The 15,257-nt window shown below is 54.3% G+C and overlaps 1 protein-coding gene across 1 annotated transcript in view; it reads right to left on the bottom strand.

Moving 5' to 3' along the window:
- The window catches only part of COL4A1 (collagen type IV alpha 1 chain), a 129,022-nt gene that overhangs the window by 18,951 nt on the left and 94,814 nt on the right, over positions 1-15,257 (bottom strand). The window contains exons 25-39 of the mRNA XM_031466313.2: positions 11,696-11,887; positions 10,963-11,131; positions 8,572-8,664; positions 8,384-8,488; positions 6,547-6,644; positions 4,699-4,849; positions 4,396-4,509; positions 3,611-3,778; positions 3,407-3,496; positions 2,281-2,433; positions 2,039-2,137; positions 1,838-1,927; positions 1,309-1,448; positions 461-587; positions 289-369 (exon numbers count right to left, since the gene is read on the bottom strand). Coding sequence (XP_031322173.2) covers positions 289-369; positions 461-587; positions 1,309-1,448; positions 1,838-1,927; positions 2,039-2,137; positions 2,281-2,433; positions 3,407-3,496; positions 3,611-3,778; positions 4,396-4,509; positions 4,699-4,849; positions 6,547-6,644; positions 8,384-8,488; positions 8,572-8,664; positions 10,963-11,131; positions 11,696-11,887 — 1,870 coding nt within the window. The remainder of the gene's footprint in view (positions 1-288; positions 370-460; positions 588-1,308; positions 1,449-1,837; positions 1,928-2,038; positions 2,138-2,280; positions 2,434-3,406; positions 3,497-3,610; positions 3,779-4,395; positions 4,510-4,698; positions 4,850-6,546; positions 6,645-8,383; positions 8,489-8,571; positions 8,665-10,962; positions 11,132-11,695; positions 11,888-15,257) is intronic.

Raw genomic sequence — 15,257 nt, 5'->3', positions numbered from 1 at the left:
GAGCAACACCCCCGCACACCAGCCCCCAAAGCTGGGGAGAGTGGCCAGAGAGGACATCGATCTGCCACGCCAAGTAGGAAATCTGTTTCCAGAACCAGCTCTAAAGCCAGTTCCAGGTCTAACTGGAGGTCGGACCTTGGAAAGACCCCATCAGCACCCCCAGACTCAGTCTGTCCAACTGGAAATAGAGGTGTGATCCCAGCTGGTCGGCCAGAGGTCCCCCAGCCTTGAGGTCCCCTTGGGCTCTTCTCCACTGGCCCCACCTGTGTCCTAAAAAGTGGTCGCTACCTGCTTCTCCTTTGACGCCAGGGATGCCATCCAATCCGGGAAGACCTTTGTCACCTTTCTCTCCAGGCAACCCAGGGCTTCCTAGAGAAAACCCAGACAGCAGGACGCCCTTGACTCTGAGTTTCTCTTTGCCGCCTGTGAGCCCCCCGCTCAGGAGGAGGGCAGCACCTACCTGGGTAACCAGCACTGCCCGGGGACCCCTTGGGGCCCGGAGACCCAGGCACCCCCGGGAGCCCGGCGCTTCCTTTCTCCCCCTTATCTCCGGGGCTTCCGGGAAAGCCTGCCAGCCCTTGGTCTCCCTGTGGGTGAAAGTTGGGCCCGTTAGTTTTCTGTCTGTCCCTGGACGTGTGTCTGGAGGCGCCCTCTGGGTGACAGCGCACGTGCTGGTGTGATGACAATGACTATCAAATGGCAGAATTCCATTTCCGGCTTTCTAACAGAAGAATCCAGGCCCACTTCTGAGAACGCAGGGGAAATTAGGAACCCAGAGCAGAGGGGCATTGCCTGCTCTGCTTCCCGCGTTCCTCTTCCTCTTCTCCCAGGGAGAACTTGCTGCCCGAGCCTCTCAGCAAGTCAGGTCTTCCTTGGGCACATGGGCAGTGACCAGAAGGGGGAGGAGAGGCAACTTACAGTAAACGGGGGAAACGACTGTGTTGTGACGCATTAAAGGAATGAGATGCTTATTAAACTCTGCTGCGAAGCCTTTCCGTGAAGATGGGTGGGAGGGGCTTCCACGTGATGGGGTTTCCACATGGGCGGGGCTTCGTGTGGGCAGGGCTTCCACATGGGAGGGGTTCCCACGTGGGCGGGGCTTCCACATGGGAGGGGTTCCCACGTGGGCGGGGCTTCCACATGGGAGGGGTTCCCACATGGGCGGGGCTTCCACATGGGAGGGGTTTCCACATGGGCGGGGCTTCCACATGGGAGGGGTTCCCACATGGGCGGGGCTTCCACATGGGAGGGGTTCCCACATGGGCGGGGCTGCCATGTGGGAAGAGCTTCCTTGCGGGAGGCAGGTACCTTGACCCCCGGCAGTCCAGGAATTCCAATGCCAGGTGGACCCGCCTGTCCTTTCTCTCCTTTTGCTCCTTTCTCTCCAGGTAAGCCAGGGACGCCCTGTGGGCCGGGAATGCCAGGCACACCTTTTTCTCCGGGTGTTCCTAGAAACACAAACAACTGAAACATGAATGTATGCTTAGTATATTCAGGGGCCTCTTGTGCTGACAATCCTGAATGGAGAATCCACCATCTCCTCCGTGGAGCCAAGTGGATGGGTCACTGGGAGACAACAAAGGTAATCACAGACAGCCCACGTTTTCTTTTACCACATTGTGAGATTTTCTGTTGGTTGGTTGGTTGAAGCAATGACCACAGCGTCAGCCAAATGCCACCTAGGCAGGAGGCCACACAGTTGACGATAGGAGCTTGTGTAAAAGACCCATCTGCCTGGATTATGTCCTCTGTGCAGTGGATCTCATCCCAGACTTGCCCCACCAGCACTGCACGTGTGTGTGCTAGAAAGAAGATGCCTTTCCTAAATGCCACAAACCTGGCAGGCCCATGCCACCAACAGATCCTTTGGGTCCAGGAAGTCCCGGAGCACCTGGGGTTCCACTTAGGCCTGGGTCACCTTTAGGTCCTAGAATAAGAAGGACAAAAACCCAACAGGTCAGCGCCTATGAGAAGTGCTGCATAACATTTCTCCCACCGAGCCCCTGCTGCGCTGGTCACCTTGAACTCCCCTCTGTACCTGGCTGCCCAGGAAGTCCTGCCTGGCCGTCCTTTCCGGGCACTCCTGGGGTTCCGGGATCTCCCCGGGATCCTTTATCACCGGTTGGGCCAGTCTGTCCTGCACATCACAGAAAAAGATACTGATGATTCACATCTGCTTAAAATAAGGCGAATCGTAGACACACAGGCTGGTTTGACATCACACAGGGAGAACTGAGCTGACACCTCCCAGCTCCATCCACAAACCTTCACCCGCATTACCTTTCTCCCCTTGGTCTCCCTTCTGGCCCTTCATGCTGCCCATGTCCACTTTATCCATGGACCCTGGTTTGCCAGGGAGACCGACATCTCCCTTATCACCCTTGAAGCCAGGGTCTCCCCTGGGTCCTGAGGAGCCTGGGAACCCATGGTCCCCTGCAAAGGAAAGAGGAGACACCTGGTGACAGGTGGCCAAGTGCCCCCGAGGCCGTGACAAGTGCGGCGTTCTTTCTGGCCAGCAGAAGCAACTGACATAGAAGACACAAAGAACAAGTAGCCTGTCCCAAACAGCATTAAGCAGCAGGTGTCCGAGGTCCCCAGGACAACGTGGCACCAGGCAAATGAGTGATAGAGACGTCTTCCTGAAGTCATTATTTGCTAATAATTCTAATATACGAGATTCCACTTATTAGTTGAAATAACTTATATTTTCTCTCCTCCGTTATGCCTGTTCATAGTGGCCCCTCAACTCTATGTGAAACAACAGAATGGGAATTTTCCTGTTCAACTAAATCAAATGACCATTTTTATGTCTCCCCTTCAAAGTTCACTTCTTTTTAAAAAATATTTTTTTAATGACAGATATCAAGGTAAGAAACAGAAATGAAGACATGCAGGGGGGAGGGAGTGGCTCAGTGGCAGAGCACGTGCTCAGCATGCATGAGGTCCTGGGTTCAGTCCCAGTCCCTCCACTTAAAAAAAAACATCTTTAAAAAAATGATTGGAAATAATCTAAATGGCTATCAATAAAGGATTTAAAAAAAAAAAAAAAAAAAAGAAATTAAGACATAAATTGGCCCAGTTGGCTACTCTGACTCTAAGAACTCGGCTTCTGTGACCTTGCATGACTGAAGATTTCAGCATTTCTCAAAAAAAAAAAAAAAAAAAAAAAAAAAAAAAAAAAAGATTCTCTATTGTGCCAGTTAGGAACACGGGCAAACCTGTCTTCCCTGTGGCCTGTCGGCAGGGCACAGCCCTTCACCCCTACGAATCACCGAGAGTTCCTCCCGGAGGAGGGTTTCTTCCAGACCCTTCAAATGAGGTACGATTTGCAATCATCTGAGAATTTCCCAGTAGGCAGTGGGACATGGACATAAGATGGGCTTTTCTGGAGTCGCCGGTTCCCTACCTTTTTCACCCGGCAATCCTGGCACGCCCACTGGTCCTGGCGAGCCGGGCTGCCCCGGGGTCCCCATGACGCCCATCTCTCCCTTGGGACCTGTAGCCAGACAGAGGCATCGTGAACGCTGATGGCAGGCACCAAGTGGGGGTTACGAATGAGACTGGGTGAGGGGTCTCCCAGCATCCCCGTGGGCAGAGCTCAGTCATTTACCTGGAAACCCGGGGAGGCCGGGCGTGCCCTGCTGTCCGGGAAGGCCAGGCAGCCCCGTCTGTCCCGTCAGGCCGGGGAGCCCCTGCAACCCTTTGTCTCCTTTGGGGCCCGGCATGTCCAGGCCTGGGAATCCGGGGAAGCCCTTCTCTCCTTTCAGTCCAGGAGGGCCTGGGGTGGGGAAGAGCAGGTGGGCATCAGCTGGACTGACCGTGTCCTGCCACGCCCTTTACCCTGTCTAACTGTGACCTTCTGCCGGAGGTGTGAGCGCGCCCACGTCGGGGTTGGAACGGCCTCCACATCCTCAGATGGGGTGTCTGGGGCCCACGAGGCAGTCAGTGGGTAAATGTGATCCCAAGACAAAGCCTCTCCTTCCTGCCGTCAGCCATTCCCACCCGGCGCCTCCGTGGTGTCTGGACAAAGACCAGCTTCTCTCTGGCCCTGCCACCACCGCTGTCTGACTCTGAGATGACTATTAGGGGCAAAGGCCACTTCTAGACATGGACTTGGTTGGTTTCAGGTACCCAAGACTTAGCCCCACCACGGAGAGATAAGATAGAGACACCCATCGTTGTAAATTAAATATAAATGGTAGCAGATGTACAATATCTGAAGGGAGGGTCTCTTTGGCATGTAAACCAAGCCCAGTGGGAAGAAAAGAAAGACACCTGTGACTTTACATTTAAGCAAACAACCAAACCTGTATCCATGAAGTAGAATTCACTTTTTCCCCTTTTATGCACAGATTGTGACCTAAGGAAGGTATCTTCTGGAAGACGTGGCATCACCTGATGATCCTGGGGGTCCCTGTCCTCCAGGGGGTCCCATCGCTCCAGGGGGGCCTATTCCGGGGACTCCTGGGGCTCCTTTGGGCCCTTGCAGTCCAGGCGGTCCTGGGTCACCTAGATGGGGAAGAAATGGTGAATACACTGCAAGGGGACACACCCCACTCACACCACGTGCCATGGCTACAGCAAACGGGTGCTAGAGTCTCCCAGGATTTCCATCATTCATTCAACAAACATTCACTGGGATACAAAGGATACAGACCCAGTCCCTGCCACAAGCTGGATTTGCCCTCAAGAAGTTACCTCTGATTCCCTGAAGGCCCGGGGGGCCGATTGCACCATGCTCCCCGGGAACGCCTGGTCCCCCGATGTTTCCCTTCTCCCCGGGTGTGCCGGGAATGCCGGGAAGTCCTGGCAGGCCTTTGAGTCCTGGCAGACCAACTCCAGGCTCTCCCTGGAAACCCCGAAGCACAGAGAAGCCAGTGACCCATGGGGCCCACGACGTGATCCAGCCAAGCGTGTCAGCATTAATGGATTTATAAGTATCGCTGCCCCACCCTCCAGATTTCAAAGCTTCCTTTCAATCTCACTATAAGCTGAACGGGAGGTAATTTTTATTATTTTCATTTTACAAAGGAGGAAAACTAAGGCTCCCCCGGTTGAACAGCTCGTCCACCGTCAGAGGCAGGACTTCCACCGGGTCCCGGCCCCTCCACGCTGCTGCCCTGCGTCTGCCGAGAGCTGCCTCTCCGAGCGGGGAAAACGCCCCGTGCGATCTGTGGCCAGCTAATCGGTATCTAAGAAGTGGGACGTCCCAGGATGGGAACAGAACGCCATTTACTTCAGTTTTCGTTTAAATGAAGGCTCTCACATCAAATTAAACATTTAAAACGATTTTAAGAACCACAGGGCATGGACACACACAGATGATTAAATATACAGGCAGTGTTTTGAAGGCTGGAAGGAGAGGGCATTCAAAACCCCGATTCAGACACTGACAAATCATCTGAAGCAGAAGGTGGACATCATGTCAGATCGCCCCTCTGGGGTCCACTGGAGGTGACAACTTCCAGTTGAGGACCACATGGACATGAGCAGGCAGCCGTGAGTTCGCCACACGACCCCGCAGGAGATTCTCAAACTGAGAGGGCCCCATTCAAGGGATTTCGCAAAAGCACGGTATTGTAAATCATAGAACAAATCCTTAATTCCAGTTCCATCCAGCGCTTACTAACTTGTGAGCCTGGTGCATTGCACAGGCCACCACCGCTGACTTAATTTCAAACCAAGGGGAAGGCGGCGGTGGTTCACATAAACACAGATGTCCGAGGGCTTCCCTCTGTTCCAGCCACATGAGGCAGGGACACTGTGGGTGACAAGGAAGTGTCCCCAGACCCCCCGAGGCACAGCCGTCTGTCTGCAGGCCCACCTGCCTGTCCCCGAGGCTGGGGACCAGGCCCGCCTGGTTCCGTGTCAGCAAAGGTACACGTACTGCCCTCCGCCTTCCTCCCACCTGGGACAGATGCTCCCTGGCCATCTCACTTCCTTCTAGTCACACTAGGAAAGGAACTACCACCTGTGTGAGACAGCCAGTGGGGGGGCGTCTGAGGGTGAGGGGAGGCCTGAAGTCACAGCAGCCCTGGGGTCTGCAACCAGCCCTTAGCCCCCTGGTGACATGGGGTAATGTCACAGGTGCAGGTGGGGGTGCTGCTTTGTGCACCAGGAGCCCACGGAGGAGGCTGCTAAAGACCCCACAATGTTCAGGGCAGCCCTTGCCATGAAGAACTACTGGACCCCAACGTCAATGTCGCTGAGGCCGAGAAACCCTACACCCGAACCTCCTGGGGGCTGTCATGTCGCTCAGGACAGTGACTTCCAAACAGCTTTCCTCTGCCACTCCCAGTAAGACACATGCTGGACACTGAGGCACACAGGCAAGAGCACACTCACAAGGCAGGACAAGTGATTCTCCCTGAAACATTCACGACCACGTGCTACACATACCTCATTATTTTCTATTCGATGCTATTTCATCAAAAACAAAACACGCTGACCCAGCCTATCCTAGGAGATTAATTACCCACATTTTTTTTTTGCCCAATGAATCATGAGGACGGGGAAGCATCAACCCAGACAACACTCGGTACCCACCTTTTGGCCGGGCACACCTGGGTTGCCAGGTAAGCCATTGAATCCTTGGCGACCCGGAACCCCAGGAGGTCCAGGATCTCCAGGTAAACCATCGACGCCTGTTTTGAAGAATCGGAAAAATCATTAATGGAAAAATACTGTTCCCCACGTTCTTCACTTCTTTTACACCTGTTTGGGTGAACCCGGACAGATCTGAGGAGCCAACAGGGAAGATGAGACCATCCTGGACTGGGGGCAGTTGGGGCGCCTGGGGGACCGCACACAGCACCTGCCACCCTTTCCTCTCTTTTCCTCACACCTGCCCCTCCCTCCCGTTTCTTCTTCGCACTTGGAAACTTTCTTTCCGGTTCCACTCCCCGCCCCACAACAAACCAAAACGGCGCTTGCGGACCAGGACCAGCACTTCAGACCGTGGTCCAGGGTCAGGAGCATCCCGTCTCCTGATGAGAAGCCACCCGATCTCCCCGCGCAGACCCGCATTTTAACCAGACCCCTCATGATCCCTGGAAACGTCCACATTTGAGAAGTGCCGCGTTAGACCACTGGGTTCTCAAACTGCCCCACCCCGGAGGCACGTGGGGTATTTCGAGCCTGGGTCCCATCCAGGGGCTTCTGACGGGCTTTCTGACCACTGCCCATGAGGCTGTAAAGTGCGGCAAGGACATCTGAGAGCCACAGGGCCACAGTCCCCTGTGTGGTGGGCGGTCCATGCCTGCGGGGATTTCTAAGTTTGCAGAAGCACAAACCTGAATCACCCGTGCGTGGTTGCGAGGGGCCTGACAGACAGAGCACCTGGCTGCAAGAGGCTGCGTGCACTGCAGGCCAAGGGTGAAGGGCCCTCACCAGCTAAATTCTACCTGCACGCCGGCAGTGGGCTGCCTCCCCCCGGGGAACACCCTGAGGCCTGAGCACTGTCCTTGGGATCTTGGAGGGTCCCTAGGGCCTTCTGCCCCGTATGCCTGACAGAGTGACCAGGAGGTGGGTGGCATCACGCAGCTCCCAGAGGAAACAGGCTGCTGTCCTCTGTCCCCGAGGGGGGAGGCCTGTAACCATGAAAGCAGGCGAGATGCCGGCCCCAGACCAGCAGCTGGGAGGCAGGACAAGTCTTAACTAAGTTTTGGCAAAAAGTTGGTAAACCTGGAGTCAGATGCAGCCCAGATGAGAAAGACATGCCCTTCGCCGCTCACAGCCCTTCTGGGCTCTGGACAGAGGTCCCTAACGGCAAGTCTGCACATCAGTGCCCCTGAAGGTCTGGCAGACGAGAAACCAGCCAAAAGGGTGAAACCGCCCTCTTTACTCCCTTACAGTTTTCAGCAACAAGTGCTGGTCCTGGAACGTCAGCACCCGTGGGGATTCCAGCCCCACAGAGTGGGGGGCTCTTCCCCCCAGAGCAAGGCCCCTCCTCAGCGCCCCCCCCCCCCCGTCCCCTTGGCCTTCTCTCGACTTCCAAACCAGCCGGGCCCAGGTCCCAGGGGGCTGTGTGCTTCCTTCACTGAGGAGAGAGACCCCCTCGAGGGGGGTTGACCGCCAGCTCTCTAGGCAGCCTGCGGTCCCAATGTCCCAACTCCTTCCCCTAGACCGCTTGGCTGGGAGCCACCTCCTCACCCATCACCGCGCCTGGAATCACCGTCCCCTGCACCGCGCAGCTCTGGGAAAGCCTCCACTGACTGGCATGGTGTTTACGCCCATTGCCTCTTTTTTCTTAGGATTCATGAGAGGACAAATTCCTGGCCCTTGGTGCTGACCAGCCAGGGGACAGGCACCACCACTGGGGCCCCCAGGGGCCGTGGCCAGAGCAGTGGCCCCACTCAGGGCTGGACTTGTCCTGCAAGCTTACCTTTGGGACCAGGAGGCCCTGGAAATCCAATCCCTGGCTGGCCCACAGTGCCCTTCTCTCCCGGGAGGCCTGGCCTTCCCGGGGTCCCAGGAAAACCTCGGTCACCTGTTGTGAGAAAGACCAAGGGTCAGCGTGAGAAAAACGTGGGCAATGTTCCCACTGTGTCTCCAGGTGAACTTGGGACCTACCTTGGGGCCCTTGGAAACCGGGAGACCCCGGAAGTCCTTCTGCTCCGGGGGGACCAGGTAAGGGAACGACTTTTCCTGCTTCGCCCTTGGGACCTGGGGAAAGAGTACGATCAGAGCGTGAGGCCCGTGGCAGCACGTCCTCGGGCACACCTGTCCCCTGCGGACAGCCTCGTCTGCCCACATGCATTCCTTCCTGCCACTTTTCTAGAATCTCACACAGAGAGCACCTCTCCCCTCAAAACGTATGTTTGTGGACACAGAATTCCTTAAGAGTGCAAAGGAAGAGTCAAAAAAAGCTGAAAACTCTACAGTAACAAACAGTGAGATGGCCCTGGGTCGTTTTCTCATTAGTCTGTCTCAAACAGTCAAAACGCTTCTCTCTCAGTTTCTCAGACAGGACTGACTCTAAGTTGCTTTGATGTTCCTCTGATGGGCAGTTATCTTCACGACACGCTCAGTGGCTGATACACATAATCCTAACAGGGATCTGGACGGTTCTGCGCTATCTCCAGAGGCACAGGGAAACCACCCACGTGTTCAACCCAGGGGGTGCGGGCCCGGCCCCCGGCGTCCATGTCCAGGAGATGCACTGGGTGTCAGGATTTATCTGTTAAGGAAGGGATCACCTCCAAGAACATGCACACAGAATCCTCACATACCTTAAAGAATTCAGGATGGGGGGGGCAAAGCTTTCTTTAGCCAGAGGCACTGGGAAGTGCCAACCGCGTGACCCCACACACTCCCTATCAGTCCAGCCCTGGGAACGAGGCCTTTATGACCATCGCCGGAAACACAGCTCTGGCAGATCAAAGAAGTCGGGTTTCTAATCTCCAAGCTGACTGGGTCTGGATGGCCAAGGAACCCTACAGAATGTGGACAACTGCCTCCTTCAGGAAGCTTCTTCCCATCCTGCTGGGACTGATCTGCATGTAGTTTCCGGCCAAGAAGCAAGTCTGATGCCTTTTTCCAGCTGTGCAAGTGATCAGACTCCATGAGCACAAAGGGCACATGACGCGGTGATTTGGGAATCCGTAGCTGGGGGTAGGGGGCAGGGGAGGCAAATGACCGGAGGTCCCCTCTCCAAGATCAGGGGCCCTTCTGAGTCAAACCCAGTGTTCCCCTGCCCCTAAAGGAGTCAAAAAAGAGACATTTCTGGGATCTTTGCTAAACAAAGAACAATGATCAGCAGAGTCCTAACTTGGAGCCAAGTCACCAACGATTACACAACAATGAGAATGATGGTGTTAATCCACTAAGACGCTCTCCTGGGACTTCCATCAGGGGGTGCTCCTACTTCCTGTGTGGGAGGGCTTGTGAAATTTACACGATATAAGGAAATAGTTCCCAAGGGGGATGGGAACTGATGACACTTGGGCTAGATACCATGACTGGTGACAGAACTAGCAAATCTGTGAACAAGAAGGCCAGACGGTCATCACTGCCATGTGGTTCCTGTGGGAGACTTGGATCAGCCAGCTACTCAGCTACTATGCTCTTCAAGGTTTATGAGTCACACAACTTTTATCGCCCAAAGCCACCTGTCATTTGTTTTTACAATTCTTTAGACGTCTTAGGAAATAAAGCAGGCATCCTTCCGCCCGTCCTCGGCACCGGGCCATCGCTGGCCTCTCCTCCTCTCTCCCAGGCTCTCCAGGGAATGGTGTCCGTGTTCCATTTCCTCCCTGAATCATATTCAACTAACACGTCCCTGAGAGCCTACTGCGTGTGGGGCCCAGGCGCCCCTTTTCACTTCCGTCCCTGAGGGCAAGCCAGTCACAAGGACGCTGCAGACCGCGACCATGGGGAACCCTCGTGTGGCCCTGTCCCCACCCATGTCCTCTGCCCAAAAGCCCTGGCTGTCAGCTCCAGGAAAGCGGGACATGTCTGACCTGCTTACTCTCTGGTCCCCACTTAGCCCAGTGCGTGGCACAGAGAACCACCTGGAAAAAAATCGGCAAATCACGGAGACTACCACGGAACTAACTAAGCAGCCAGGCCTAGTCAGCCGCGGGCGGGCCACCGGCACGCGCAGGTCAGCAGGGAGCATGCCACGTGGGGCCCAGACTGCTCATCGGGGAGACACAGGAGATGGCTGCAGAGGAAAACGGGCTCACGCTGGCGTCACTTCCACAGAAAAGGCTGCCTTCTGATGTACACACTGGACGATTCTTCATAAGAAAATCATCTATGAATTCAAATTCCTGGTATCCAGATCCTACCCATCACCTGGCCCATCTCCCAACGGGGAGAAACAAGATAGAGAAAGGCTAGAGAAAGAGTGGCCAGGTCACGTCCCCCCTCCGGGCAGACCTGAAACCAGACCCACGTGCCACGTCACTCAGCCCAGGCTCCGGGCACTTGCATGCTGCACTTGAGGTCCTCGGGTCTCACCTGGCTGGCCTGGGAACCCAGGGCTTCCCGGAAGGCCCGCCTGTCCTTTGTCACCAACGGGGCCAATAGGGCCAAACCCTGGGGGCCCAGGAGGGCCGATGTCACCACGACTGCCTGGGAATCCAACTCCGCCTGGGGGGCCACGTTCTCCTTTTAATCCCACTGAACCCTGCAGTGAAAAGAGAAAAAGAAGCAATATCAGCAGACACACCAGCCCGCCGACCCAAGTCCCATCTGTCCTCCACCTGCAGTAAATAAGTTGCAGAGTTTAATTGGCTGTGCTGTTCATTTACTTCCACCCGTCTGCAAAGGTTAACTAGTGGTTAATAAATGCAGCCAGCAGTCTTTCCTTGAAGCTGAGCAATCATCCTCCCTTCCCTCCCCCACACAAGGAGACACTCCAAAGAGTAAAGCACTTATGTCTAGAATCTTCTTTAAAAGGGTGATTCAGACACCATTAACTTTACATTTCTTCTCCCACCCAACATCTGGAAGTCTTTGCAGTTCCTGCAGATCCATCAGAGGAGACTGATCCCTTATCATCTAATTGTTCCAGTGAAGGCCACCAGCCCAAGGTCTACAGATGGCCGCTTTCCCGCGAACCATGAGACAGAGTCGTTCACGACAATGACCACCCAAGTGCAAATGCACAGATTTGATACAAATTACTCGTCGCATCGCTCTTTGCATATCCGCCTGTCAATTACAAGTTCAAAGTCTGGGATGAACATACCGGGGAGCCTTTGGGGCCAGGCAGACCCGGGTGGCCATCTCTTCCGGGAGAGCCTGCTCTGCCTGGCATCCCGGGCTGGCCCGGGAAACCCGGGTCTCCTTTGTCACCCTTGAGTCGCATGTCGAAGTAGATCTCGCCAGGCTCTCCCTTGGCTCCCGGCTGGCCCATCAGTCCTGGTGTACCTTGCGGGCCCTGTGAGAACAAAGCCGTGTGACACCACGGAAGACATGCGTCTGCCAAGCAAACCAGCCTGGCTGGAGACACATTCAACAGGGAAGTCAAGAAGCCACCTGGGACCCTGAAGAAAGGAAAAACAGGTTTAAAGGCTTTACAGGAGCAATCTTGCCATTGAAAATGTACTGTAGTTAATATTACTGTATCAATGATGAACGTCCTTGGTAACCTATAATGAGAAAGAACGTGAAAATGAACGTAAGTACGTGTGTGTAGGAGTGAAACGCTGCGCCAGAAACTGACTATACTTCAGAAAATTCTTAAAAAGCAGTCTCTTCGATGACGACCACAGGGTGACAGCGAATTAAAAGGAAACAAGTGTTACTGACCCTAACAATAAACCAATTCTTGGGAAAAAAAAACTTTTTTAAATGATCAATGTCCTTATTTTGACAACTGAGGGAAAAAGAAAGAAGCCACCTTGAAAAGCGGGGATGAAAAAGAAGCCGGAGAAAGGGTGGAAGCTGGGAGCCACCACGCTCTCTAAGCCTGGTCAGTGCTGGAATCACACCACTGTCCGTTCACGCTCCCACCGCAATTCCAGAAAAGAGAGGGGCGGCCAGGGCACCCCGGGCAGGAGAAGCCCGGGGAGTGAGCAGCAGGCCAGCTCTGGAGTGTTCCGAGCAGTCAGCAGGACAGAACTGGCTTTCCTGAGAGGCACCTGCTGGGCCACTGCTCAGTCCTGGAAAGCTGACTCTTCGAGAGGTGCCCGCACCCACAGGTGGCACCTCCTCCTGCCCCGAGAGCTGGGGCTCATGGGAAGAGGGCCACGGGCTCAAGCATTTGTCTCTGTCACCTGCTCTCTTCAGCCTCCCGGCTCACCTGGCAGAATTTAAGCTCTTGCAGGATTCACTTGGTTTGCACTCCTTTCTATAAACTCCCTCTGAAGCGGTTCTTGGGTGCATGTGACCCTGTGCACGCATGCCGCTGTGTGTGTGTGTAATTGGTGTTCCTCAGAGGAGGGAGCTGGGAGACAAGGATACACCCAAAGCCAGACAATCTTCGGATTTAAAACAGCTACCACTTATTAAGAGCCTGAGATGGGTCCCAAATCCTGACACTTCATCCCTGATCGTTCACCCAACTCTACAGAGAAAACACTGGGACCACCGCTGAGCAGCAGGGGAGTTAATCACCCGAGAAGGTCAGCGATCCGTCCGAGAGCACACAGCCAGGCTGCAAAGCCTGCACTCTGTCCCCACAACACACAGCCTGTAAGAGGTAGCTGGTACCTAGTAAGAGCTGCCTCCTACACAAGGGTGGGGGCAAGGCTTGGAGGGGCTTAGAGGCTGCCCACAGCCACGCAGGCGGTACGTTCAGGACCCCACTAAATGGGGCTGACTTGTGTTCCTGCCCATCCTGCCATTGCCGGGAGCCGGGACAGCGCCGGCCGAGGCATGGAGCACACAGCCCAGCTTCACTTTCTCAGACACACAACCAAGGACACCCCAGAGCTCCTCCAGAAGCCGGCCACGAGTCTGCACTGCCTCGCGCTGTTTAAAACCTTAAATAACATGAGAACTTCAGTTCTTGGTCACACCAGCCATATTTCAAAGAGGCAACAGCCACCACCGGCCAATGGCTACCAAGCTGGACGGTGGAGACACGGAACATTCTATCCCAGCAGAAAGTTCTAGTGGACACAGATACAGCTGCTCCTAGGCTGGCAGTGCCCCTTGGAATAGAGGATACGTGACTCAGATCTCCTCAGGGAAGGGGAAGGTGCCCAGGCTACTCGGTCCAGTCCCCAGAGGACCGACGCTTTCTGTCTCTGTGCGCCTCATGTCTACAACAGGGAGGCACCAGGGGAAGGATATATTGAACCGGCAACATCCACCACTAAAACATCAGTGCCAGCGTAAGAAGTGACACCCAACCCAGGAGCATCCTCTTGTGTTATTTCATGTTGGTTTTTCACCACCTGGACGTACAGTGCTTTCTAATACCACGAGCACAGGGTGGGAAAACACCATTTTTATTTTAACACTGATGACCTTGCCAACCACCATTCTACTTAAGGGAGAAATCTAGACTCTCTTGGGGAAGTGACATTCACAACTCCAGGACAGCTCACATGGTTTCTTTGCCACAGAACTTCTTAATCCTAAGCTATTTGGAAGTCTTCTGATCTACATTGTTTAAGATAAACGCTGAAGAAACAAAGGCTGCCGGGAAGTTCAGCGCTGGTATCTAAACTGGAGCAGTGCTGACAACGCGTGTGGTCTGCATCGAGCACGCAGTGCCACCGTGGGGGAACTGGGGAGAAGTCATCCCCGTCAACGCAGGTCCCCCCCGAGTGACCTGCGGTGGGGTGGGGATGGGGGTGGGGGGGCTCCATCATCTCAGCCAGGTGCCCACCTCTTGTGACCATCCTCCTTTCCCCAAAATCAAGCTCTCGGCTTTCAAATCAAACTTCGGGCTTCTGGAGGGCACGTCACAGAAATGCCACCTAAATCGAATGCGGAACGGAGCTCTCCATCCCTTTTCCCTGAAAATCAACTTCCCAGCGTGCTCCGCTGGCTTGCGGGCTACCTCTTCCACCCTCCGGCCAAATTTGAAATCAGGGGACCATACAGCACCTCATACATACAGCACCTCATACAAGGACACCCGCTGCCTGCTCCTAAGTCACTGACCCACGGAACAGGTCTGGACGTGCTCTCCCTCCACTCTAAGCTCCTGCTGGACAGGGCTTTGGGGTTCAGATTTTTATTGTATGTTGTCTTCATTTTCTTCTTTATCCTGACTTCTCCTCAACCATCCTCCTTCCTCTTTTCCAATGTTGTTGGATTTAAGGCTAGGGGGCGGGGGGCCTCTGGACTGGGTTCCAGGCAGCGTTGAGGCCAGAAGTGTTCCAAGAAGGCTGAGTAGATAAAGCCATGTCCAGACTATGTCTGTCACCTTCAGAGTTGATCCAGCTCTGATCCCCACCACAGCCAGAGTTCCCAGCTCTGTGAACTTCTGAGTTATTTAGAAATATTTTAAACAGTCGGGACTTCTAAGCAAGCTCCCCAGGCCCCCAGGAAGTTCTGGAAAGCAGAGGCCTAAGATCTAACTTCAAAAGGAGAAAACTCCTGCCGAATTCCAGCCACTTCACTCCCATTTCAACTCACTGTCGCCCTGACCTGCTTGGATAGAACCTTCCAGAAATTTTTTTTAAATTACAAATGTTAAAGAGCTACATCAAAAAAGAATACTGACAAAGATCTGACTTTCAGTTGATGACAAAAGATTAGAAGAAAAGAAAAAAAAGAGGAAGGAAAGAATCTGTAAAAACTGGGGTTGGGAAGGGATAAATTGGGAGACTGAGATTTGTAGCTACTAACTA

The sequence above is a fragment of the Camelus dromedarius genome, chromosome 13, assembly GCF_036321535.1.
Source record: "Camelus dromedarius isolate mCamDro1 chromosome 13, mCamDro1.pat, whole genome shotgun sequence".
NCBI lineage: Eukaryota > Metazoa > Chordata > Mammalia > Artiodactyla > Camelidae > Camelus > Camelus dromedarius.
Note: the sequence above shows the minus strand (reverse complement) of the source record. Positions and strands in the feature narration are given on the sequence as shown.